Raw genomic sequence first — 27,907 nt, 5'->3', positions numbered from 1 at the left:
AAAAACAAGATATGTGAACGAAAATTTGGACAGACTCAAAATATTGGTATAAGTTCCTTGTTATTTTTTTTTATATTTATAATAAATTATAAGATAGTTTCAACTCCGAATATCGGTGGTGGTATATGTTTCAATTTAATGCCAAAACAAGCGAAAAACTTATTTTTCTCCGATATTACCGTCTTCAAGTAAAGTTTTTTTTCCGAAGCACCCAAAAAACTACAGTGATTGATTGTATTAATATAAAGGGTACCTTTCACCGGCTGCTGGATATTAACTGTATAACAATATTAACTTAAAAATTTCTCTTTGTTTCAGGAAAAATGAAATTGAGACAACGCCCCTCGTCGGAAATTCTATAAGCCAAAATTTTTACTAACAATCGAGGAAGTTTGGAAAATTTGAACATCACGGCTTAAAAAGTTTTGAGTAAGATAATGTAAACTCCGTGTAAAAATTATGTGCTGCCAAAAATCACGTGGCGTTGAAGCGGTGGTCGTTTTTTCACAATGTTACTGAAACGCTGAAATGGTGAAATCCTGAAATGCTGAAATTACACACGGTGTGAGAGTAAACGTCATGTCGTTCGGGGAGTACTTTTTCGACAATTCTTCCTTCCCTGGTTTCGCCTGCAGGCTTCTATCTGGTAGGCTTCGATCTTGCTCCTTGGCTGGAGCAGGATTAGACTGCCTACCAGACGCCGCAGAAAACCGGAGCCTCAGTAGTACAATAGCATATCCTTCTTATTCCTGTGATCTCAACGTGGATGTCCAGAATGACACGTTTTACAATTGCAACTCTTGCTCTTCCAACTGGAACATTTCAAACTGCCTGGATAGCTTTGATCTTTCGTTCACTGGTATGGTTTTTGAATCCGCGTTGCGAACGCTTTGGTTGAGGGTCCCTCTGGATCCTGGTGAAACATGCTTTCTCTCAAGAACGTCTGATAAGCTTACAAAGCATCTTGAGTGCTTCACGAGTGGATTTCAGTACTTAAATCAGAGTTATAGGCTCAGAGACGATCTGGAGTACGTTGACAGTGAAAGTGGGTCTGTGAGTTCTATGGACAAAGTGCAGTGTGTTTGGGGAAGCCACAATTCGACTGTCGATTCTCACGTTTTGGAATACGATTGGAGCTTCTTGTTCGTGATTGTTTTCATCCTTGCTGGAGGTCTTGGGAACATCTTGGTCTGCCTGGCAGTCTGCCTCGACAGACGACTGCAGAATGTGACCAACTACTTCTTGCTCTCGCTGGCCATAGCTGATCTTTTGGTCAGCTTGTTCGTGATGCCTCTAGGAGCGATTCCTGGATTTCTAGGTGAGTGATTTTAGTTATATTTATTTAACAACGTATCCTTCCCTTCATGTATTTCCGTTTAAACCATTTAATGCTTTTGAACGAACAGTGTTCGCGGATAGCGCATGTATCGTAGAACGCACTGCATGTGTGTTTCGACTTGTTTAGGTTACATAAGAAAAACAACTAAACCGAGCTCGCTAGTTGCCATTCGGCAAGAATTATTATAACATATTAGAAATTCTTCCACAAATGACGAAATTTTATATTTTTTGTTGTTGTTTTTCTTTATTATTAGGTAAAGTAAGACGTTTTTGTAAGGTAACCTTTTTTAAATTTTTCATTGCTTCTGTTTTGTTTTTTTTTTGAACTGGACAACTTTTAAATTATACATGAGTTATTAATGCGAAGTAATCGATAGCCCAGAACAAAGTTTTCTTTAAACCCAGGTAACATTTCACGTAATTGAATATTTTGGGTAAAACATCGTATTTGTATTGAAAAAATTAGTTTTATTAGAAATAAAAATATGGTGTTTGTAAAAAAAATTGGTTATTGAAAGAAATGAATTGAAAAAAATTTTTCATAATATTTTTTCAATTTTAAAAAAATTAATTAATTTAAAAAATTAAAATTTAAAAAATGTGGGCATACAATACGTCTGGCTTTTGGCACGGCCTGGATTGTTTATTTGATAGTACACCCTTAACTAGTTCTATACGCGAGAGGGTAATATTTGTGTCGTTCTTGTAAGGAAGCAAAATATCGTAAAGTTTATTGAGTTTTTCGTAACGACGATATTAAAATCCGAAAGATGGTGACGTTTTTACGTCGAGTATTCTCTTTGTAATTTTAAACATAAGCGCGTTACGGAGGTATTTTTATTGAAATTGTTTATGGGATACTAAAAACTTACGAGTACAGTCATGTTGACGACAAATTTTGATCCGAAATTACTGTAAAAAAATAATCAGATTACAGATTACAACAACAAAATATGTTAAAACGTTTTTTGATACTTTAAGCGGAAGGCTTTTATAAGTCTACTACTACATACTACTACTAACAAAATGACGTTTCCCCTTAAGGGTAGGCAGAGAGGATAGAATGCCTAACTCTTCTGTCCTGACATACACTTCTCGCTTCCTTCACATCCATTCATCTAGTCATACGTGCCCTTTGATTACGCAGACTTTTAACACCACCGGATTTTAGGTTCTGATTGATCTGATCGGGCCAAGTCATTCTCTCGTTATCCATTCGCTCCACATGTCCATGCCAACTTGAAGAACTCTTAATATTTTCATTTATCCCTTATTCAGCCTTACATTCCTTTCTTCCCTTTTATAAGTCCTATACGGCTTTTAAGCTACCGAAACATTAAATAACAAACTAATCATCACGCCACTTCCCCGCTGGGATAAGCAGAAAAAAGAGAACGCCACCCCAATCTGTCTTTGCATACAATATACCTACGTCTCTTCCAAATTCATACATCTACTCATGCATACTAACCAATTATTCCAACTCCTGACCTTATCTCTTTCAAGTATTTGAAATACTTGATTCATCTCGATAAAGATGCAGAAACCGGGGTTTTCCAAAAATTTGAGTAGTGTGGTTGTCAATCATGAATGTTGAAAGTCACTGAACCATCCCATGACAGGTCATAAGCCTTGTAAATACCCAGACTACCATATTCTTCTTCATCCATCTTGAGACGTCAAAAAAATAATTCGTAAGTGGAGAAAATCCAGATTTGTGAACAAGTATTTGGACATACTCAAAATGTTGTAATATAACACTCGACTAATATGTGATGGAAAAGCTCTAATCTTATATATAGACAAGCGGCAGAAACGCATATCAAATTTCCGCGTGACTTTGAATTTTGATATAAATTATAATTAATTGGAATTTGTAACTGAATAAGTTCGCTAGTTTAAACAATCAGGTTTAAAGATCTTACCGTATGTCTACCACGACAGTGGTCCCCAAACTTTTTATCGCCAAGAACCGGTCGACGTTGGGTAATTTATTTAATTTATTTCTTTTAAATATGCTTCTTATGCCTATTTATTAATCCTTTTTATTGTTTTTACATATTTCCATGTATTAGTTTTGGTTATTTAAAAAAATATTTTTTGTTTCTTTATTATTTGTGTTCCAGTCTTGTTAACCTTAATCCTAAAACTAATACATCGCTCACTCCTTTCATGAACGTCATAAATCAAAATTCGTCATTTTTCAGTTGTGCATGTTTTCGGAATGCCTAGAAAATGTACTATATCCCAGCAAAAGAGGCATATTGTTAACTTGATATTTACCAGCTACAGGGCATAAAATGTTGTTTTTGCATTTTGAAGAAAAGGTATTGTTTAATTATTTTTTGAAATAAACTAAATATTTTTCAAATGGAAAAAAACTTCAGGTTTTACCTAAAAAGATCTGTTGTACAGTAAAAAGTTCAATAAGTGACTTAATATTTATTTTTAATACATTTTATTATATTCTTTAACATTAAAAACGTTCTCCTGAAAAATCAAGTATTTTGATTTATGACGTTCATGAAAGGAGTGAGCGACATGTGAAAATATAAAAACAATAAACAGGTATAATAAATAGGCATAAGAAGCATATTTAATAGAAATAAATGAGAAAAACGTGAGGTAAGAAGCATATTTAAAACAAACAAATGAGAAAATATAAAAAATGAGAAAGTAAAAAAAAAAGTAAAAGCAAAATAAAGAAAATATGACTAAAGACTACATGTATATCTTTCCATAAAGTATTTTTTTAGATCATTTATTATGGATCCCCGAATGGGTTCTATTTTTATGTTTGAGAAGCAGCACTCGAACTCTTTTGAAAACAGCGACTGGTGATCTTGCACCTATCAGGGCCCATACCAATCCGCGACCCAGCGATTGGGAACCACTGTTCCACGGCACTAAGAAAACGGGCTATCTTTATAACAATTTATGTGCTTAAAGAAAAGAGATAATTTAAAACTTTGTTTGAACATTTAAAAGGTTAAGATCATCGATCCGGATCCCAAGTATGTATCTCGAAACGTAACGCTATTCGTCAGAAGTTCGTAATCTAATTCTATGTCAAATTACAAAAGACAGTCGAAAGACTAGTCAAATTTCCTGAAGAATAAATCATTCATGCGAGACTCTTCCAAGAACATAAATACAAAATGTACTTGTGAAAAAAATGTTGATCGCGTTTTAAAAGAAGCACTACTCTTGTATCATATAACAGATATACATGTTTGTATGTTATATGTTTTAAAATACGATGTTATTTTCATATGAAATGAAATAACAATCGTTTTTTATACACAAATAAAATCTAAGTAAATACCAATATTTACGAAAAATGGATAGATTTTACCACAGATGGTATTTACTAAGTAAAACTTATTATTTTTTGACATCTCATCGAAGATGAAGATGAAGAATATGGAAGTCTGGCATTTACGGAGCTGACGACCGTCATAGGCTGGTTTAAGTGATCACTTTACACACGTGTAACATTCACCAATTCCACCCATTATTGAAAACCACTCTACTCAAATTCTTGGAAGTTCCATATATATGAACCAATTTAGAAACCTTGTTCTTGAATCACAGAACTTCACGAGAGACATCTATTGGTGAGATGTAAAGAAGCTTTTTATTAAGCAGAAACTCTTATATTAGTATGTGAGATCCGAATCCTGGATTATAATCACACACATGAGAAACGCCACAAAATACCATTTTCATTTTTATTATTAAGCTTATAATTTGACCACATAATTTATTTACAACATTTTGAGTGTGTCTAAACACTTGTTCACAAAATCTGGATTATCTCCAATTAATTGGAGATAATCCAGATTTTGTGAACAAGTATTTGGACACACTCTAAATGTTGTAAGTAAAACTTACATTCAAAATAGATAGATTTTACCATGAAGTGACTGCCAAATCAATTAGTAAGACATAAAATCTTCTTTTTCACGTATTATTTTTTGACATCTCATCAAAAATGTAGGAGAATATGGAAGTCTGGGCATTTACGGGGCGCATTAACGACCGTCATAAGCTGGTTTTAGTAAACACTTTACACACGTATTCATATTCATTTCCATATTCGTCTTCATCTTTGATGAGACGTCAAAAAATAATATGAAAAATAACTCCTATAATTGGATATAATCCAGATTCGTGAACAAGTATTTGCACACACTCAAAATGTTGTTAATGTCCAATGTATTAACAGAACATTCACCATTCTACACATGATACACAGCTAAAGTATAAGTTGTATGATTAAAAACTTCAATATTTTTCTTCATCTATTTTAAAATGTAAAATAATATCTTCTAAAGGCAAAGACATGCCCAAACTCGTGAACAAAGATTAGAACACACTCAAGATATTGTCAACATAACAAATCACTCGATACACTGATTTTTTTAAACCCTTCTGATATGTTATGTCGAAGTCCTATGGTAATTTTGGAGTAGGTTGTGTTTATATAATATCCAATTAAATTGATTGTATTATTTGGAGCAGTCTGAAGTTAGGGATGTACAGGAGCGACAGATCTCACCCTTGGTGACATTAAATTCTGGCACTTCATGGTAAAATCTATCTATTTTGAATGTAAGTTTTACTTACAACATTTAGAGTGTGTCCAAATACTTGTTCACAAAATCTGGATTATCTCCAATTAATTGGAGATAATCCAGATTTTGTGAACAAGTGTTTAGACACACTCAAAATGTTGTTAATGTCCAATGTATTAACAGAACATTCACCATTCTACACATGATACACAGCTAAAGTATAAGTTGTATGATTAAAAACTTCAATATTTTTCTTCATCTATTTTAAAATGTAAAATAATATCTTCTAAAGGCAAAGACATGCCCAAACTCGTGAACAAAGATTAGAACACACTCAAGATATTGTCAACATAACAAATCACTCGATACACTGATTTTTTTAAACCCTTCTGATATGTTATGTCGAAGTCCTATGGTAATTTTGGAGTAGGTTGTGTTTATATAATATCCAATTAAATTGATTGTATTATTTGGAGCAGTCTGAAGTTAGGGATGTACAAGAGCGACAGATCTCTCACCCTTGGTGACATTAAATTCTGGCTTGGCAACATCTAAATTGATTAATACCTACTTAGTATACAAGACTCACCTCTACTACAAACCCTCGCCCTCCCCTAACTTCAATTTAGATCAATATCACTCACTCGAAACTGTAATGGGGTAACATCATTTTGAGTGTGTCTAAATACACAAATCTGGACTATCTCCAATTAAAGGAGTTATTTCACATCATTTAAATTGGTAGAATTGGTGAATGTTACACATGTGTAAAGTAATCATTTAAACCAGCCTTTGACGGCAGTAAGCCCCTTAAATGCCCAGACTTCCATATTCTTCTTCATCTTTGTTGAGATGTCAAAAAATACTATAATGGGTTAAATTTTGACGTACTGTCTGTATGCAAGGTGTTTTTTGTGTAGCTTATAATTCGACAAGTTATTTTATTTTCATATGAGTTCACATCAGCCATTCATTGACTAATTATTACAGTATTGAAAAAATATTTCAATTTTGTCATCAGTCGCTAGTAATATAAGTACTATTCGAACGCGATATTTGCATTAACACAACATACATGTGGTTGATTCTGAACCCACTCTGTAATGTCACTTTGCACTGCCTTTCAAATATGCTGTATCAACATAATATTATGATCCTGCAAATTGCATCGTAATTCAGAACGCAGTATGTAACATTTCAAAGAAATATATGACGATATTAAAAACAAGAATCATAGAATAAGAATTATGGTTAATAAATAATATTTTTTTCAGAGTTAGCTTACATTTTAACTACAACACAATCAACAACAATAACGTAGAAATCCTGAAAATGTATTCTTCTTCTTATTATATTTGTAGATCCTAAGGATCTGTTTGTGCCTCCGCCTGTCGCTCTTGGGATGTTGACTCCCTACTGTCTTTCCATCTTTTTGGAGATCTGCCTGGGAGTCTGCGTCCTTCAGGGTTTCCTTGAAGGGCGATATGTGGAAGTCTGTCTTGTGACATTTACATGCTCATTCCAGTATCGCCTTCGTTGTCGTCCCCACCTCACGATATCCTCCGTCTTACACATGCTCCGGATATCGGTGTTTCTTACTCGGTCTCGCAATGTGTTTCCGGTTATAGATCGGGGAGTATTCATCTCGGAGGTTCGAAGTCGAGATTTTGTTCTAGAATATGCTCTTGCTTAAATCCCATAATTGGCCATCGGTCGAAAATATTTTTTTGTATATCTTCATTTTACTTTCTATTCTCATGTATTGGTTCCTCCACACCGAGTTTCTGAGGCTTGCGGATATAGCTGCAGCTGCAGCCTTGTTGATTTATTTTATAAATATACAATTTTTAATTAACAAAAAATATAAGATTATTAATAATAAATTCCTAAAAAAACCAGCTCCCTGACATATGTAAAATATAACCCAGTCAGTGATCCAAAATGAATTAACTGAAAAAATGTTTAATTGAAAGATATTTGTGTTGGTGATTAGTTATGTTCCCTCTTTTTTTCCTTTAAACTTGCTTCTTACCTTATTTTTTGTATGAAATATGTCTATTTACTGTACCTTTTCGTGCTTTTTGCCCTGACATTTCTCGTTTGATATAATACGTTCTTATCTGTTTTTCAGTCTTGTTAAACTGAATCTCATATCTCAAAAAAAGTAGTGACACATTTTTTCATGGATATTTTTCTTTCTATTGTAATTAACAAAATCAATTAGACTAATAATAATCTATATTTATATAATTCGTCAAAATGGTCAAAAGCTTGACATTATTTGCGGGACCTTTTTTGTTTAAAAAAAGCCCTGTATAAATATGTAAATATGTACCCATCATTGACAACCGCACAACTCAAGTTCTATATATACGAACCAATTTCGAAACATTGTTCTTGAATCACTAAAACGTCACTAAAGACATCTATTGGTGAGATGTAAAGAAGCATTTTATTGAGCAGAAACTCTTTTATTAGTATGTGAGGTCCGAATCCTGGATTTTAATCACAAACATGAGAAACGCCAGATAATATCATTTTCTTTTTTTCTTTTTATAGCTCACAATTTGATCAGTTAATTTATTTTACAACATTTTGTGTATGTCCCCATATACTTGTTCGCAAATCTGGATTATCTCCAATTATAGGAGTTATTTTGTGTGCGTATATGATTACGGTGTTTTGGTATTACAGCGTCGTGTAGCCAGATACTAGGAATGAGTTAATACTTTAAAGCTTTCATCTGCAAAATGTTCAGGGGGAGTTAGTTCTATGAAACTTTATCATTCGAAACGCATTATGGTATTAAAATGTACTGCAATGTTGATTAATAACTCCCTGATGTAGTATTATGAAGAATGCTCTGTGAATTTTCATATCCAACTTTGTAGAACTTTTAATATTTAATTTACAGTGCAGACTTTATTAAAATATGAATAATCCGAGTTTAATATTTAAAGTCTCGTTTAATATCACTTTTTGTGTTTATTAATTTAAACACAACTATGTAGTTTCGACGACTATGAATGTTCTCATGGGAATATATTTTTATTTAGATCATCATGTTTTTCCACAAAAGTGATATCCTTTCAAGACACGTCATAAATAAAAAAAACTTGATTTTTCAGGAGAACATTTTTAAAGTTTATAAATAAAATACAATGTATTAAAAATAAATATCAAGCCACTTTTTGAACTTTTTACTGTGCAACAGATCTTTTTAGGTAAAATCTGAAGGTTTTTTCTCCATTTGAATAATATTTTGTATATAAAAAAAATAATAAAACAATACCTTTTCTTCAAAATGCAAAAACCACACTTTCTGCCCTGTAGCGGGTAAATATTAAGTTAAAAATATGCCGCTTTTGCTGGGATATAGTACATTTTCTAGGCATTCCGAAAACATGTAAAACTGAAAATTGATGTTTGATGTGTCGCCTTCTTTCGAAATCCACCAGATCCGTGTTAGTCGATTTTAGAAAAAATGTAAAATTCTCCGGGTAACATTTATGTTTAAAAGATTTGTCTATCTTTAGATAAAATATAATGAAATGGAGAATTTTCTCATTTTTTTTTAATTTCTTTCAGTATTTAAAAAAAAAAACACGAGACACAAACCGATAATGACGTCAACTTAATTTTTGACCTATCTCCGCTCTCTGATTGGCCGATATGGGTCAGAAGGCTAATTCCATGAATATAGGGGAATTCGAAATACAACGCCGTTTTTAAGTATTTTTTAGCAGGGTTTCCAAGTATATAAATATTTTAAACGATAAAACCCGCAATTGGCATTCCGATAGAGTATTTATTTCAAAATTTTATAAAATTGCATCCGCCGGATTTTGAAAAGAGGCGTTAATTTTGAAAGTAGTACACATATTGCTCACTCCTTTCAAGAACGTCATAAATCAAAAATCGACAATTTTCAGCTGTGTATATTTTCGGGATGCCCAAAAAATGTACTTTATCCCAGCAAAAGCGGCATACTTTTGACTTAATATTTACCAGCTACAGGGTAGAAAGTGTTGTTTTTGTATTTTGAAGAAAAGGTATTGTTTATTTTTTTTTAATATACTTAATATTTTTCAAATGGAGAAGAAAAACTTCAGGTATTACCTAAAAAGATCTGTTGCACAGTAAAAAGTTCAATAAGTGGCTAGTAATTGATTTTTAATACATTGTATTATATTTTTAAACTTTAAAAAGTTCTCCTGAAAAATCAAGTTTTTTTTATTTATGACGGTCTTTAAAGGAGTGAGCGATATGTATATAAGTTTTAAGCCAGCCATATGCCTAGTCGTAAGCCCTTTCATATCAAGAGGAACGTAAGATTTTTCATATCAAGATGAGACAACTTTAATATTGACATCTCATCCGTAGTGTAAATAATCTAGTACCTGATATAATGAAAAATATTAATGTGTTAACAATTATCACTAGTAAAGCTTTCTATTCCTTTATTTTATCTTCATTTTTAATTCTGTAATACAATGTTTTCCTACACATTCGTCTGAGGAAACGCATTTCAGTGCATTAATTACAAAATATTATATTTACAGCTTCTATATTTTATTTATTGTTTCGGCATTAACTTTGTGGTAAGACATGTTACAATGATTAAAGAAAACACTTGTTTACAACATTTTGAGTGTGTCCAAATACTTGTTCACAAAATCTGGAAAAAAAGCTAAGTGAGATGTAAAGCTTCTTTACATCTTACCAATAGATGTCTCTAGTGAAGTTCTAGTGATTCATGAACAAGGTTTCTAAATTGGTTCATATATATAGAACTTCCAAGAATTTGAGTAGTGTGGTTGTCAATAATGGGTAGAATTGGCGAATGTTACACATGTGTAAAGTGATCACTTAAACCAGCCTATGACGGTCGTAAGCTCCGTAAATGCCCAGACTTCCATATTCTTCTTCATCTTTGATGAGATGTCAAAAAATAATATGAAAACACTTGTTTTTTACCACTTGAGTTATATTATAGACTACATGTTTCAGAAGTTAAACTTCCATCATTCAGGTTTGTATAATAACATTATACAGACAGTATAATGTTATATACAGTTATTATACAGACCTGAATGATGGAAGTTTAACTTCTGAAATATATAGTCTATAATAAAACTCAAGTGGTAAAAAACAAGTGTTTTCTTTAATCATTTTTTACAGCTTCTAGTGAATGATAAATATGGCATCTACATATTTATGTACAAGTTCCAGAAAATTATGAATGCAATATTTACATTAGAAGCTATTCACGTTCGCCTTATTTGTGTAAGTGCTTCCGATATTTATCTCTGGACGCCGAACGATTTTCAAGTTGCATTTCCGTTTTCGGACGCCAGTGCGCACGTGAGGACCATTTCACATCGTTCAAAAGCCAATATAATCGCGAGATATATTTATTTATTTATTTATTTATTTATTCATTGAACGGCTTATGCCTTTAACATAATACATCTATACAGTATCTAATATAAAAATACACTAATGAACACACTAATAGAGAAACAAAAAGTCTTAAACATGAAATAATAATAAAATAACAAATAGTAAGCACTGGTTAATACACGTCTCCTTCACAGACTGTCAGTGAGCAGCGAGAGAGAGTGAAACACAACGTTTAAATTTATCTATTATAACATGGAGAAGAAATGCTGAGAAAGTACAGACTTCAAGGTGGATAACAATATATTAAATAAATCTGTACTTTCAAAAGCATTGGCTAACATGTGATTTATGGAAAGTTCTCTTCATTTCAACCTGCAAAAAGTAAGAAATTAAAACAAAATACAGAAAACTACGTTGAGATTGGTACGTTATTATCGGAGAGAACGTTTTAGAGGGAAAATGTTTTTAATTTGTATTTTAATTTCAGAATGACATATTTCAGTCATTTCATATTTCAGTCTCTGGTTTAAATGTAAAAAATCAATTGAAAACATTTACCCCTTATAACGTTCCCTCCGATAGCGTGATACCTATCTCAACGTTATAGGGGGTTAACTCTATCGAGACTCAACCTTTTTCGTGCAGATCATCCAAACATTACACAAAAGACCCCAGTTCATATTTGTATGGAAAATGTAGTACGCAGCTCGCAGTCAACACCAACTCGCCGCCAACTAGTCATACGCGGTACGTCTGTTCCAACGCACCGTCAGGCAGCGACTGAATTCCACCATTCAATAAGAGAGAGATTATTCCCACTGCTGATTCGACCACATTCAAGTATTTGAAATACTTGATTATGCCAAGTTTTTATCGTTCTTTTTCTTCCCTTTTCAAATTTTTTCTTCAAATTTTCATTTTACCGTTATTTTCACTCATTTATTCCTCATCTCATTGGATCGAGAAAAAAAACATGTTTACATCAAATTAATAACAATGCTTAGAGGTATTGTACCTACTAGTATGTCTTCTTCGTTTTCTTCTTTAGCCCTCTGTCCTCCACCGCTGGATTCAGGTCTTTTCCATATCCTTTCATTTTTTTGGTCTGTTGCTGCTTGGAGCCAGTTTCTACCCTCCCACAGCGGCCTTGTCATCGGACCATCTTTTTTGAGGTCTTCCAACACCCCTCTTATTCTCCATCTTAAAATTTTAGTAGTCCATCTTGTGGGGTCTTGTAACATGTCTTGCCGATTGCCATTTGAGTCTAGATGCTACTTACTTGTATGTATAGGCGTTTTTTCTTTCGATCTAAAGAGATGTGGGTTAAATAAGAGGAATAGTAATAGTGAAACAAAAAATTGAGGCATACATAACTTTATATCTTTGTCTAACTGTACCCGACCATGAGTTGCTGTAGCGTAAGTGTTCCTCAGGGCCCGACAAGTTTCCCTATGCCTTCCTCTACATCATCCATTTACAGTATCATCAAGACTTGATGTACGTTTGATATCCTGAGGGAAGTCGAATTATTTTGAAAACAAAATTTTGTCAGTTAAGTCATAAAATTTATTTTTAGATCGACGTAAACTTCTTATCACTGTTATTTTAAGACAACCAACTAATCCACTTTGCTCAACTTAGTGTAATTCAAGACTTTATTATCTCATTCCCATATTAGCAATCTGGTGAGAATTCAGTGAACGTACATATATGTAAATATATATACATATATATATATATATATATATATATATATATATATATATATATATATATATATATATATATATATATATATATATATATATATATATATATATATATATATATATATATATATATATATATATATATATATATATATATATATATATATATATATATTTATATATATATATATATATATATATATATATATATATATATATATATATATATATATATATATATATATATATATATATATATATATATATATATATATATATATATATATATATATATATATATATATATATATATATATATATATATATATATATATATATATATATATATATATATTTTACTTAAAAAGATCTGTTGCACGGTAAAAAGTTCAATAAGTGGGTTAATATTTATTTTTAATACATTTTATTATATTTTTAAACTTTAAAAACGATCTTCTGAAAAATCACTTTTTTGATATATGACGTTGTTGAAATGTATATATTAAGGAAGATGTAGTGGTACCGGAAAGTTTGTACGTTTTTTGTTTAAATGAAAAAAAAGGAAAAAATAAACGAAAAATTAAGCATTATTGAGGGAAACAGTATTCCTCATTATCCATAACTTGTTGCTTCTTCAAAGGAAGAGAAAAGACGCCAACTGTATAAAAATCTTCATTGCTAACTAACTAACTAACCACCAAGCCGCTTCCCCGCAGGGGTAGGCAGAGAGAATAGAACGCCACACCACTCTGTATTTGCAAACATTCTTCGCCTCTTCCACGTTCATGCATCTCCTCATACATACGCGCCGATTGTTACGACTCCTAACCTGACCACTTTAAAGTATTTGGCATACCTGATCGTGCCATGTTTTTCTCGGTCTTCCTCTGCTCTTTTTTCCACTTACATTCGCCTCATAAATTTGTTTTACCGTTCTTTCCTCGCTCATTCGTTCTACATGTCCAAACCATCTCAACACACCTTTCTTAATTTTATCGATAATCTCAGCTTTGCATTCCTTCCTTATTTCACTATTCGAACATCTATCATACATCGTTTTGCGGCACATTCTTCTGAGAGATCGCATTTCGACTGCGTTCAGTCTACTTTCATCCTTCTTTTGCCAGATCATCGCTCATAGAAAAAAATCTTTAAAGGCCATTTTTACATGAATTACATCTCTGGGCATTTTATCCCTCAAGATATCAGCCTTCTGCCTACAACTCATCGACCCTCTGTTTTAAAAAATATTAAAAGCGAATGTTATTCAGCATTATTGGTGCATTTGATGAAAGAATTAGAATAAATACCAAAAATTATAATTTTTCAGTCATCTTATGAATTAATAATTAAAGAAAACACTTCGTTTTTTACCACTTGAGTTTAATTATAGACTACATGTTTCAGAAGCTAAACTTCCATCATTCAGGTCTGTATAATAACTAAAATATAAAATATAAAATTGTTCTATAAATAAGGATAGGGGGAAAGTAAGGGGAAGGGGTTAGTCAAGGAACGGAGTTTGAAAACAAAGGAAAAATTGAAAGCAATGGCGAAGAATTTTGAAACAATATATTATTTAATAAATTATTATTAGAATTCAGGTTTTTTTGTATTTCTAAATTTTCAAGATAATTCATAATTTGGCCTTTATATGGAACAAGGTGTAATAATTTTAATTTATGGGAGTGAAATGAGTGATTAGTATCTATTATATGATTTGCAAATTCCGAAAAATAATTACTAACAAGACCGCTTTGATGTTCTTTAATTCTAATCTTTAAATTTCTCGCAGTTTGGCCAATATATTTTCTATCACAATCTCCACACGAAATTTCATAAACACCACTTTTTTGTAATAAATCAATTTTAGATTTTGAGTTATCGAGGATTTTATGTAAATTATTATTTGTATAATATGCAGGTTGGATATGGGAGGGTAAGATTTTCGAAATATTTTTAGTTATTGAACCCGTATATAAAATTTTTCGCCAAGATTTATTTTTTATTGAATCATTATTAGGTGCTGAATATATGTATTTTTTGGTAAAATTATTTTTAATTTTATTTTTTAACATTTTATCTATTAGCGCGCTATTATACCCGTTGTTTTTTGCTATTAGTTTAATTGTGTTTAATTCACGATTATAATTTGAGTTACTGAGGGGGATATTAATTAGTCTATTTAATAATGAATGGAAACTGGCCATTTTATGTGAAATGGGATGAATGGAATCAGCTGGAATGACTGTGTCAGTGTGTGTTGGTTTACGATATATATTAAAATCTAATTTATTATTTATAACTTTAATCGATAAATCAAGAAAATTTAGGGTATTATCGTCATTTTTTTCCATGGTAAATTTAATATTATTATGTAAAGTGTTGATGTGGGTAAGGAATGAATCTAATTGTCTATCAGTCCCAATAAAAATACAAAAAATGTCATCAACGTACCTAAACCATCTAAAAATACATGTTTTTACAATAGGATGATTAGAATTTAATAATTCTGTCTCAAAATCATTAAGGAACATATCAGCTAATACTGGCGAAAGAGGAGAACCCATTGGGAGTCCGTCTCGTTGTTCATAAATTAAGCTATTAAATTCAAAATAATTTTGAGATGTACAAATATCATAAATTCTAGTCATTTCTTTTACATACAAATCATCTAAATCTGAATCACATAATAGTTTCATAAAAACACTTTTGGCATCATCTATTGGGACGTTTGTGAATAAATTTACAATATCAAATGAAATAATTTTAGCATTAGAAGGAATATTTAAATATTTAGTTTTCTCAATAAATTCCAAAGTATTCTTTATGCTATATGTTGGTGAAAAAATTTTATGACATATAATTAAATGATTTAGTAATTTACAAAGTTTATAATTTGGCGCACTCACGTATGATACAACTGGTCTAATTGGAACATTTATTTTGTGTAATTTAGGTAACCCGTATAATCTTGGAATTTGGGGATTTTTATTAATAATAAAATCTTTAATATTATCAACAATGATAGTAGGGCAACGTTTAAGTACTTCTTTTAATTTCGTTTGATATTTTAATTTCGTTTGATATTTAATCGTTGGGTCTTTTTTCAAAATTTCAAATTTTTCACTATCCAAAAACTCTTTACATTTGTTTATGTAATCAGTTTGATTTAAAATGACAATGCTATTTCCTTTATCTGATCTAGTAAAAATAAGTTCTTTATCATTTAAAGTCCGTTTTATATTGTTAACCAAAACACTTTCATTGTTCACATTCTTCTTTACTTTCGGTATGATTCAATAAAAAATAAATCTTGGCGAAAAATTTTATATACGGGATTTCGAAAATCTTACCCTCCCATATCCAACCTGCATATTATACAAATAATAATTTACATAAAATCCTCGATAACTCAAAATCTAAAATTGATTTATTACAAAAAAGTGGTGTTTATGAAATTTCGTGTGGAGATTGTGATAGAAAATATATTGGCCAAACTGCGAGAAATTTAAAGATTAGAATTAAAGAACATCAAAGCGGTCTTGTTAGTAATTATTTTTCGGAATTTGCAAATCATATAATAGATACTTATCACTCATTTCACTCCCATAAATTAAAATTATTACACCTTGTTCCATATAAAGGCCAAATTATGAATTATCTTGAAAATTTAGAAATACAAAAAAACCTGAATTCTAATAATAATTTATTAAATAATATATTGTTTCAAAATTCTTCGCCATTGCTTTCAATTTTTCCTTTGTTTTCAAACTCCGTTCCTTGACTAACCCCTTCCCCTTACTTTCCCCCTATCCTTATTTATAGAACAATTTTATATTTTATATTTTAGTTATTATACAGACCTGAATGATGGAAGTTTAGCTTCTGAAACATGTAGTCTATAATTAAACTCAAGTGGTAAAAAACGAAGTGTTTTCTTTAATTATTGTAACATGTCTTACCACAAAGTTAATGCCGAAACAATAAATAAAATATCTTATGAATTTATAGAATAATGAATAAAAGTCAAACATAAAAAACCACAAGTCTAATGATGAAAAAATTATGAAAAAATCTAAGAATTTAATTATTAGTTATTGTCAAACCTTTTTGTACTATTCAAGCTAAGTTATGAAGAGAGATTGTATAGTTTTTTATTATTACTATATTGTTCCAGAACATACTGAAAGTTCACTCTTGACAAATTGGTGCAATACGAAAAACCTACTGTTTTTACATGAGCGACATGCCTTTTTATAAGAAATATATGAACTTGGCTAAAAGCCTTCTCTCTAAAACAGAGTGGATTTCTTCGGAACAATTTTATTATACTTTATGGCTTCCACTTTCCACTCGTGAAATATACAACTTTATGTTCTACGAAACCCCAAACTTACGAACTTTCAACTTCAGTTGGATATCTGATAATTTTATAAAATTTTATTTATACAAATAAAACAAAATTCAATGAAAATTGACTTAAATCATCGAATTTCAAGGATTGAATTTCAGGATCATTTACGTATTACAGAGTAAAGAAATATAGAAGCCTTTTACGGAAAATCTTATTTATTGATTTGGCATTGACTTTTTGGAATAACGAGATAATTTAATGATAAAAATGAAGCACTTGTTAAAGACTTTTTTAGTTTATTTATGCTAATTTTTAGAACTTATTTGAAAGATATTCTCAACAGGGTAAAATACGGACCTCAATAAATTTGTATTTGTAATAATTGATGAGAACATCTGTAGTTCTCTAAACTAGTCGAGTTTTCATTAATAAACTTAAATAAATTAATATATATATGTATATATATATATATATATATATATATATATATATATATATATATATATATATATATATATATATATATATATATATACATATATATATATATATATATATATAAATATATATATATATATATATATATATATATATATATATATATATATATATATATATATATATATATATATATATATATATATATATATATATATATATATATATATATATATATATATATAAATGTATATATATATATATATATATATATATATATATATATATATATATATATATATATATATATATATATATATATATATATATATATATATATATATATATATATATATATATATAAGTTACAATAAAATTTCAAAATCATGTTTTAAGGCATCTCCTAGTATGTAAACTAATTCTGGAAGATTCTTACGTATATATATATATATATATATATATATATAATATATATATATATATATATATATATATATATATATATATATATATAAATGTATATATATATATATATATATATATATATATATATATATATATATATATATATATATATATATATATATATATATATATATATATATATATATATATATATATATATATAAGTTACAATAAAATTTCAAAATCATGTTTTAAGGCATCTCCTAGTATGTAAACTAATTCTGGAAGATTCTTACGTATATTTCATACAGGTCTCTGATAAATAAAAAAAACTTGCTTAACTGAATGTACAGATGCTGCCCAGAACTCACACGGGAAAGGACAAATTTATTTATACGAGTACAAGTATGCAGTCTGATGAAAAATTAATACCACCTTTTCAAAGCGTCTCCTAACGATTCCGTTCAATTGTACGACTTTTTTTAATGGCAGTCTTATTTTATCCTTATTTCTAGTAATATGTCAACGTTTTTATCATTTAAAACTACTTTGTTCTTTAAATATATTGACATTTTTAATTACAAAAATAGTTAATTTTAAGTATCTTTTTTAAGTAAACAGTTGCATTGTTCTCTCATTTTTTCTACATTACATATATATTTTTCTTTAGGTCTATTATAGCTTTATTTTGAAAAGTCTCCCATTCTTTTCAACTTCTTTTATCATTTAGATTAGTGAATGTTACACTTATATAAAGTGATTTTTAAAACCAGCATGTGTTGAGATTATCAACATCATTTAAAATATTTAAAATTTATTTTTTAAAACATGGTTTTTATTATGAAAATCATACTTTTGTTTATGTTTTGTATTAAAAATAATTTAATTTCATGAGGAAATTTCAAAACGTCATATTCGCTGTCTCCACGAAAGCTCGTTTTGAAATCAAGTCTCACAGATGATCGAGAGCTTTCGGCCGAGACTGAACATCACCCAAACAGACCTACATACTCGTATTATGTCGGCATACAATACTACCTAATCCAATAGCAAGGGTATTACCGGCACTCGTGTAGGTACTTGTATAAGTAGAGATACCAAATCAAACACTGAATATTAATTTATTTGTGCTTGCGTGTATTTGGCCTGATTGCGAATAAGCGCGTTTGAGTTATTAGGCGAACAGTGCGTAGAATAGTAAAGTGCGTCTTTGTGAATCAGAATTAACTAACCAATCATTCCCCGCTTCACTGCAGGGGTAGGCAGAGAGAATAAAGCCCCAATATTTCCTCAAATTCTTAGCTTTTTCATATCAATGCTCTCCTCATAGGGCGTTTGTGCACAACACGGAATTTTACCGTCCGGCACTACAGTTAGGGCGTTTGTCCACTACACGGATTTCACCGTCCGGCAGTCCGGTTTTAAAAAATGAAAACGACTACGACAGTTTAGCGTGATCGAATTTACGCGCAACGCGTTCACGCACCGATCAAGAGCACCGATCCTAAGAAATATGGACAAAAGCACATGCCAATCAAAGCCAATCATCGTTTTAAAACTCTAACTGACGTGCCAGACGGTAAAATTACGTGTAATTCCTGGTAGTGGACAAGCATTTAGTTTGCAGCCATGAAACATTTTCGCTTTCTTAATTTTTATCTGGTTTTTCATTATGTTATTGGCAAGTGATTTGAGATCTAACATATCGTTAAATCTTATTCATTAACATTATATGGATCAAACTTTTTTTAAATTTTACGTTTGTAACTTTTACGCCATTTTCCTGTACGTATTTTGCCTGTACACTTTTTCCGGTAATCCTACATATACAGGGTGGGTTGAAACCCGACCGAGTGAATTGTACGCAGGTCTATCTGAAACCGATCTAACCGCCACGATATTTGATCTAGGACTTAGCAATCCCATTAAACAGGATACATCTTAATTAATTGACGCCTTATTTATTGGGCCCATAAATGCTTCATTACCATGTATTAATTACCAAAGTGAAATATTGATGGCGCTTTAAGTCAGATCAATAACTCAAAGCACAAATCAAAATAATGTATTAACGGCTTGAGTAGGATGGTATTATATATGTAGATATATATATAAGAAAAAAAAAGAAAAAAATAAAAATAAAAAAATAAAAAAATATATATATATATATATAAATATATATATATATGTTTATATATTTATATATATATATATATATATATATATATATATATATATATATATATATATATATATATATATATACATATAAATACATATATGGAAGGTAAAGTGAAATGTATATTTTGTATTTAAAAAGCATTATCGAAGTTGGTTATATATAACAATCTGCTTATCATTCATCGTTCACTTTGTATAATACCACCCAGTAAATGGGGAAATTTTGTAACAAGTAGACGATCTCGTATATTTTAAGTAAGTTAGTTTGTAAAAATAAATAAAATATTTATTAGTACCGAATGCGAATCAAAAAAGGTTGTTAATCACTCTTTTCACTTATCTCTTCCAAAAGCTAAGCTAATCTGAAATCATAAAAACGTGAAAAATACCCAAAGACTTCAGTTATGCCCCGTGCTTAGTACGTACGTAAGTTTAACGCATATATAGATAAGGGACATTAAACGTGGAGATCGAACCGTGATACAATTTTTACAGCTCAGGATATAAAATCTAGTTTTAACACTCCCCGCCTTTCAACTCAATGCAACAATATTTTCGCCCTAAAGTTACATTATACCTTAATTGAATTGATAGTAGTCCAACCCGGCGAGAATGTCGTGAGAAAATGTACAACTTAAAATGTGTAAGGGTATAACATACCCAGACTTTAACAAACTATATATTGTATATATATATATATATATATATATATATATATATATATATATGTATATATATATATATATATATATATATATATATATATATATATATATATATATATTTATATATATATATATATATATATATATATATATATATATATATATATATATATATATATATATATATATATATATATATATATATATATATGTATATATATTAACCATATCCGCTCCCTAGGTGGAGCATATGGAATCCACAAACTGTCTCCAGGCTTTTCTGCCGGCTGCCAGCTCCCTTACATCCTCCCAAGTCAGATCCGCGTCCCGAAGTTCTGACGAAAACTGCCGACGAATTGTCAGCAGCGGTCGTCCTGGGCGGCGCGAACCTGGTGCCTTGTAAAAGAGGCAAGCTTGATTAAGGCTCTCAGGAGGCACGCGGAGTACATGGCCAAGCCAACTGAATCGCCTTTTCTTGACGACAGTTGTGACCAAGATTTGCTGCGTCCTACGCCTTATCTCTTCATTCCTCACAAAGTTAAACCACCGCACGCCTAAGATTCTCCGCAAACACCTATTCTCAAAGCTTAGTACACGGCTGCTCTGGGCCCTTGTAAGGTGCCATGTTCAGAGAAGGTCACGAAACACCAATCCACATTCGTGAGGCCCTCGCTCGCAAATGAAGTCACATCCTTGGAGGATCACTACTGGACTCCGAGAAGGTGAAGCTCCTACCACCAAGACAGGTCGTGACCTACATGACTCATGTATATAGGTCTTGCGAGTGAGCTTTGATACAGAGGAAGGTCAAAATAGACCTAATATGGTCGCAGTGTCATAAGGGATGCAAGATCCCTTGACTTCATAAAAAAAACTATAAAAACTAGTAAAGGCAGGCACAGAAAGTATTTGGACACACTCAAAATATTTTTAATTAAATCTTCTTCTTCTTTTTCTATGTTTGCTTCCTAGGTGGAGCATATGGCCAACACGAGACGTCTCTAAGTCACCCTGTCACGCGTCGTCTCCTCATAATAAAATATCCGATTAAATTCTATGCTGCATGAAAATTGAAAATCATGTTTTCATGCGTTTCCAGTAAATAAAATAGTCTGGTTTGGACCTTGCATACATTCAAATAAAGGGTCTCTGTTAAATAAAAGCTTTCTCCTTTCCATGCCTTCGCGCACTCCTTTCCCTATAGCTACTAAACGCGCCAGTGTTGCCAGACAAATATTTTTTGAAAATATATTCTTCTTCCTCTTCTTGGCGTAGGTAGGCCTTGTGGCCTGTTTTTAATAGGAGTTAGCCTCCTGCGATATCGATTCCCAGGATTTCTTTGTTGGTCTGTCTGGGAGTTATCTACCCTGGGTTGGCCCTGCGTTACAATATGGGGAAGATTTGATGGTTTCATTTTCCTTACACGGGCATACTATTGTCTTCTTCGTTGTCTTCCCAACCTAACGACATCTTCGATCTCTTATATTTCTCTCATCCTGGTGTTCCTTATTCCGTCTCGTTGACTCTTGCTAGATACGCTTCTTAGAATCTTTATTTCTGACACCCTTAGCGCGTTTTTTGTTACTACGGTGTCCGCTCTGCATTTGATCCCATATCGCTCACTCCTTTCAACAACGTCATAAATATAAAAACTTGATTTTTCAGAAGACCGTTTTTAAATTTAAAAAATAGAATAAAATGTACTAAAAATAAATATCAAACCACTTATCGAACTTTTATTGTGCAACAGATCTTTTTAGGTAAAACCTGAAGATTTTTCTCCATTTGAAAAATATTAAGTATATTTTAAAAAAATGATTAAAAAATACCTTTTCTTTAAAGTGCAAAAATAACACTTTCTGCCCTGTAGCGGGTAAATATTTTGTTTGAAATATGTCACTTTTGCTGGGATATAGTACATTTTCCGGACATTCCGAAAATATGCACAACTGAAAATTGACGATTTTTAATATATGACGTTGTTGAAAGGAGTGAGCGATATATCATGATGGCTCGCGCACAGGTTTTGTGTTAATATTTTTTTAAGGTATTTGTTTTAACTAGCGTCTGGGTATGAAATACCCTACTACATTCTCACCGGGTTAAGCATAACACATTGTTGTCATACAAGTAAAATGTCTATGACAACTATGTATGTGTCGGGCTGTGGTCCCGTGGTTATTATGGCGGACTTTGAGTCGGAGATTCCGGGTTCGAACCCACTCTACCACAACCATGCAAGGTTTCCCTCAATCTTTCACTGCTCCTATTTCTGACTTAATTCACCTTATAATTTTTATTGTCTGTTCTTTCTTCACTCGTTCGATATACATTCCAAACCATCTCAATACACCTTTCTTAATTTCATCGATAATGCTTATCTCTGCCTTGCATTCTTTACTTATTTCACCATTCAAACATGTATCACACATCGTTTTGCTGCACATTCATCTGAGAGATCGTATTTCACTTTATTTTGACTCACTTTCATGCATTGGGACTTCGTTGTACGGTGCTTTTTTAGATTTCACTGAAACGCTTTTATTTGCCATAACTGATTTCATTGCACCATTCACTCTCCTTTTTATGTCTTTATCAATCTTTCTATCCCTAGAAAATAATTTAATGAGCTTTTCATCACACGCTTATCAACAACTTGACTATGGTGCCGAAAGATAAATCCATGTATAAATTATGGTAGTTGCCAATATAATAAATCTTCTCTAAGTGGAATTCATGATAAGGAATGTAAATAATAAATACTACTACTAATATTATAGGGTAATAGACCAGTAAATGAACATTTTATTATTTATTTTTATAATTAAAATAAATAATCTCACATATCGCTTACTCCTTTCAAGAACGTCATAAATCAAAAATCGTCAATTTTCAGTTGTGCGTGTTTTCGGAATGTGTACTATACAATTTTCAGTTGTGCATGTTTTCGGAATGTGTACCCAGAAAATGTACTATATCCCAACAAAAGGGGCATATTTTTAACTTAATATTTACCCGCTACAAGGCAGAAATTGTTGTTTTTGCACTTTGAAGAAAGGGTATTGTTTAATTATTTTTTTAAACACTAAATATTTTTCAAATGCAGGAAAAACCTTCAGGTTTTACCTAAAAAGATCTGTTGTACAGTTCAATAAGTGGCTTGATATTTATTTTAATTGTTTAATTATTTTTTGAAATATACAAAATATTTTTCAAATATAGGAAAAACATTCAGGTTTTACTTAAAAAGATCTGTTGCACAGTTAAAAGTTCAATAAGCGGCTTGATATTTATTTTTAATACATTGTTTTATATTTTAAAACATTAAAAGAGTTCTCCTGAAAAATCAAGTTTTTTTATTTATGACGTTCTTGAAAGGAGTGAGCGATTTAATATATTTACAATTTCAAATCTACAATTAAGTCTTCTCTGGTTTTTCCCGTCCCGAGGGCACAATTTGCAATACGTGTTTTTTTTATTATTTATTACTGCTTACTTCAGCCTTCTTCTTGTGTCCAGTATTGAACAAAGGCCTCCCTCTTGGACTTCCACAGTTCTCTGTTGGACGCAACTCTCTTCCAGTTCAGGCCCGCCACTTTCCTAATGTCACCGGACCATCTTGTCTGGAGCCTACCTGCGCTTCTACGCCCTGTTCTAGGTCTCCAGTCAAGCACCGTTCTTTGAAAACCTTTGAAAACAATGATCAATTTGTAACAAAATGGAATCAAACAAAATCAAATGCCTCATATTTTATTAATTTATTTTATTATATACAAATGAAAAAATACAATATTGTGCTCTCACTGATTTTTCCCGTACCGAGGGCACATTTTACAAAATCTTTAAAAATTTTATGTAAGGAAGTTGTTTATCCAAGCGAGTGTTTTTGCCTAGAATTTTCACTCATGAATTACATGAAATTATAGTTACTTTAAACATAAAGAGTAAATCCACTCACGAGTAGGCATAGGCTTTTAAACTTGAATCCTGAATAGGGTCATAATAAGCCGTAGCTATAGTATATTTCAGAGTCACTTTGACGTTAGGTAATTTTTTTAAAAATTGTTCATACAATCCAAATCGACATTGCCGAATGATGCTATCTATTGTAGATCTGCCCACTTCCATTTTCCACTCATGAATAGTATTAGTTTATTTAGTTTATATTTTTAATGACTTTGTATATATTAGAAGCAGGCTGTACAACTTCATAGCTTTATTCAACTTTATTCATAGTGTGCAACAATTACCAAATAAGTATATTTTATATTTATATATGATTTATGTATGAATTTTTGTTTTATAAAATAAGTAAATAAGTAAAATCGTTGACATTACGAGTAAAGTCGTAGATATAAAAATTATCTAAAATTTGCATGATAATCGAATGCGTACCAGTTATTGGCCAGGTCTCCTTCGGCACCAAATTCAACAATAATCACGACATGTGATGAAAACGTGCCTTCCCCGCCTGACCGAGATAACATCGCATATTAGATTGTAGAGGGTCCTTATCAACCCATTAGAGCGACTCACTGGAACATTATTGAATGAGACAACAGTTTCATTGTGCATTCTAATAAAGCCCTTGTCAAATATTTAACCAGGAATATCATTATAGCACGCACTAATGCGTAAACAAGCTGAAGAATAATGACTCAAATTGATATACAGGGAGTATTTTTATGAATAAAACGAATCAATTCAATAATATATAATAACAATAATTAAGTTAATACTCATGAAATGAATTAAGTCAATAACAATTAATAACAAGTTTTAAGTTAATACTCATGAAACGAATTAAGTCAATAACAATTAATAACAAGAATTAATTTAATACTCATGAAATGAATTAAGTCAATAACAATTAATAACAAGTATTAAGTTAATACTCATGAAACGAATTAAGTCAATAATAATTAATAACAAGAATTAAGTTAATACTCATGAAATGAATTAAGTCAATAACAAGAATTAAGTTAATGCTCATGAAATGAATTAAGTCAATAACAATTAATAACAAGTATTAAGTCAATACTCATGAAACGAATTAAGTCAATAATAATTAATAACAAGAATTAAGTTAATACTCATGAAATGAATTAAGTCAACAATTAATATCAAGAATCAAGTTAATACTCATGAAAAGAATTAAGTCAATAACATTTTTTTTGACATCTCAACATAGATGAAGAAGATAATGGAAGTCTGGGCATTAACCGTCATAGGCTGCTTTAAGTGATCACTCTATTCACGTGTAACATTCACTAATTCTACCTTTGATTGACAACTACACTACTGAAATTCTGAAACTTCTATATACATAGTTCAAATTCGAAACGTAGTGTTTGAATCACTAAAATTTTACTAGTGACATCTTAAGTGAGATGAAAGAAACTTTTTTATTAAGAATTTTTATTTTTTATTTTTTGTTTTCATTCGCCTTCATCTTCTCTATTTTGAATTACCTAACATGCAAGTTACTCTGGCTATGGCTTATTTAATATCGCTTATCATAGCACAACTTATGACCACGATAAGCAGTATTGCATAAGCCGTAGCTAGATTTCAGACATACATAAATAAAAACATACATACAAACATACCTGTTTATACAAAAAAAAAATAATAGGAGTATTTGTGTTTTTTATTATTTACAAAAATACTTCAATTTCATACTATTTTTGTAAGCCTAAGCAGCTCGTTATTAGAAATAGGTATAAAATTGTGGTAGAGTGGGTTCGAACCAAGAAACTCTGACTCAAGAGTCTGCGACACTAACCATGGGACCACAACCTGACCTTTAAATATTTTGAATATATATGAAGGTAAAATACACCGTAAGTGGGTTTTTTTACATTTACACACATATTTATGGGTGTATTTTACATTTTTATGCACATAAAAAAAAAACACTTCAATCACGGTTAAGTATTGTTTCTGACTACACCCCAGTGATTCCGCAAGTAGTGCTCTCCCTCTCATTCCTTGCGCCGTGTCCACCGGGCGTGAAGAGACCCGCTGCATCTGACAGCTCGAGGACTTGGAAATGCGGAGACGGAAGACAGCCAGGGGCGTAGCCAAGGCATTACAATTATAAAACAAAGCGTTTTTGAAGCGTTTTGTCGAAAATTTTAATCAAGTGGTTTATTTCCTTTTTATGCTGACTTACCTTAGCGGTATTACGGTCCAATTAGAGAGATTTGGAAACGTCGTCTTTCTTGTTATATCTTTTCTTGTAATTTATTAATTTCATTATGTTTTTTTTACTTAAGACGCATAAAACAAATATTGTCACATATAAAAAAAGAAATTTCCGGGATCATTTATTATACTTTCGTATTATTTTGTTTTTATTGAATATTATTATTTTTATTAATTATTACATTCATAACATTTTACCCGCCTCCGTAGTGTTATGGTCAGCACGCTCGGCTACCGTTCTGGAGGTCCCGGATTCGATTCCCAGAAGGAGTCTAATAAATATTAGTTATTTTTTCACTCTAATATTTATTCAATATTACCCTGGACTGGTACCTGAAGCGGAGGGCTGATCACCTTTTCTTCGTGTGTTAGCGATCAAGATAACACTGCGTTAATATGATGCAGTACCCTATGCACTATTGGGGTGCTGATAAGCGTTCGAATAACATTTTGAGCGTATCCAAATACTTGTTCATAAATTTGTTATTTTTTAAATCTCAACATAGAGAAAGAAGAAAATAGAAGTCAGGGCATTTACAGGGCTTATGACAGTCATAGGCTTTATTAAGTGATCACTCTTCACACTTGTAACATTCACCAATTCTACCCATGATTGACAGCCAC

The 27,907-nt window shown here is 31.1% G+C and overlaps 1 protein-coding gene across 1 annotated transcript; it reads left to right on the top strand.

Annotated features, from left to right (window-relative positions):
• The first annotated feature begins 537 nt into the window (after positions 1-537).
• LOC148301109 (uncharacterized) lies at positions 538-27,159 on the top strand. Its single transcript, XM_088273808.1, has 2 exons — positions 538-1,318; positions 27,035-27,159. Exons 1-2 carry the CDS (start codon positions 580-582, stop codon positions 27,157-27,159), a joined length of 864 nt encoding a protein of 287 aa, XP_088129934.1. The 5' UTR covers positions 538-579.
• The last annotated feature ends 748 nt before the right edge of the window (positions 27,160-27,907 follow it).

The sequence above is a fragment of the Brachycentrus maculatus genome, unplaced genomic scaffold (genome assembly GCF_059751285.1).
Source record: "Brachycentrus maculatus isolate JH-2025_06_01 unplaced genomic scaffold, ASM5975128v1 h1tg000606l, whole genome shotgun sequence".
Classification (NCBI taxonomy): Eukaryota; Metazoa; Arthropoda; class Insecta; order Trichoptera; family Brachycentridae; genus Brachycentrus; species Brachycentrus maculatus.
The sequence above is the reverse complement of the archived record's forward strand: the minus strand, read 5'-3'. Positions and strand labels throughout refer to the sequence as shown.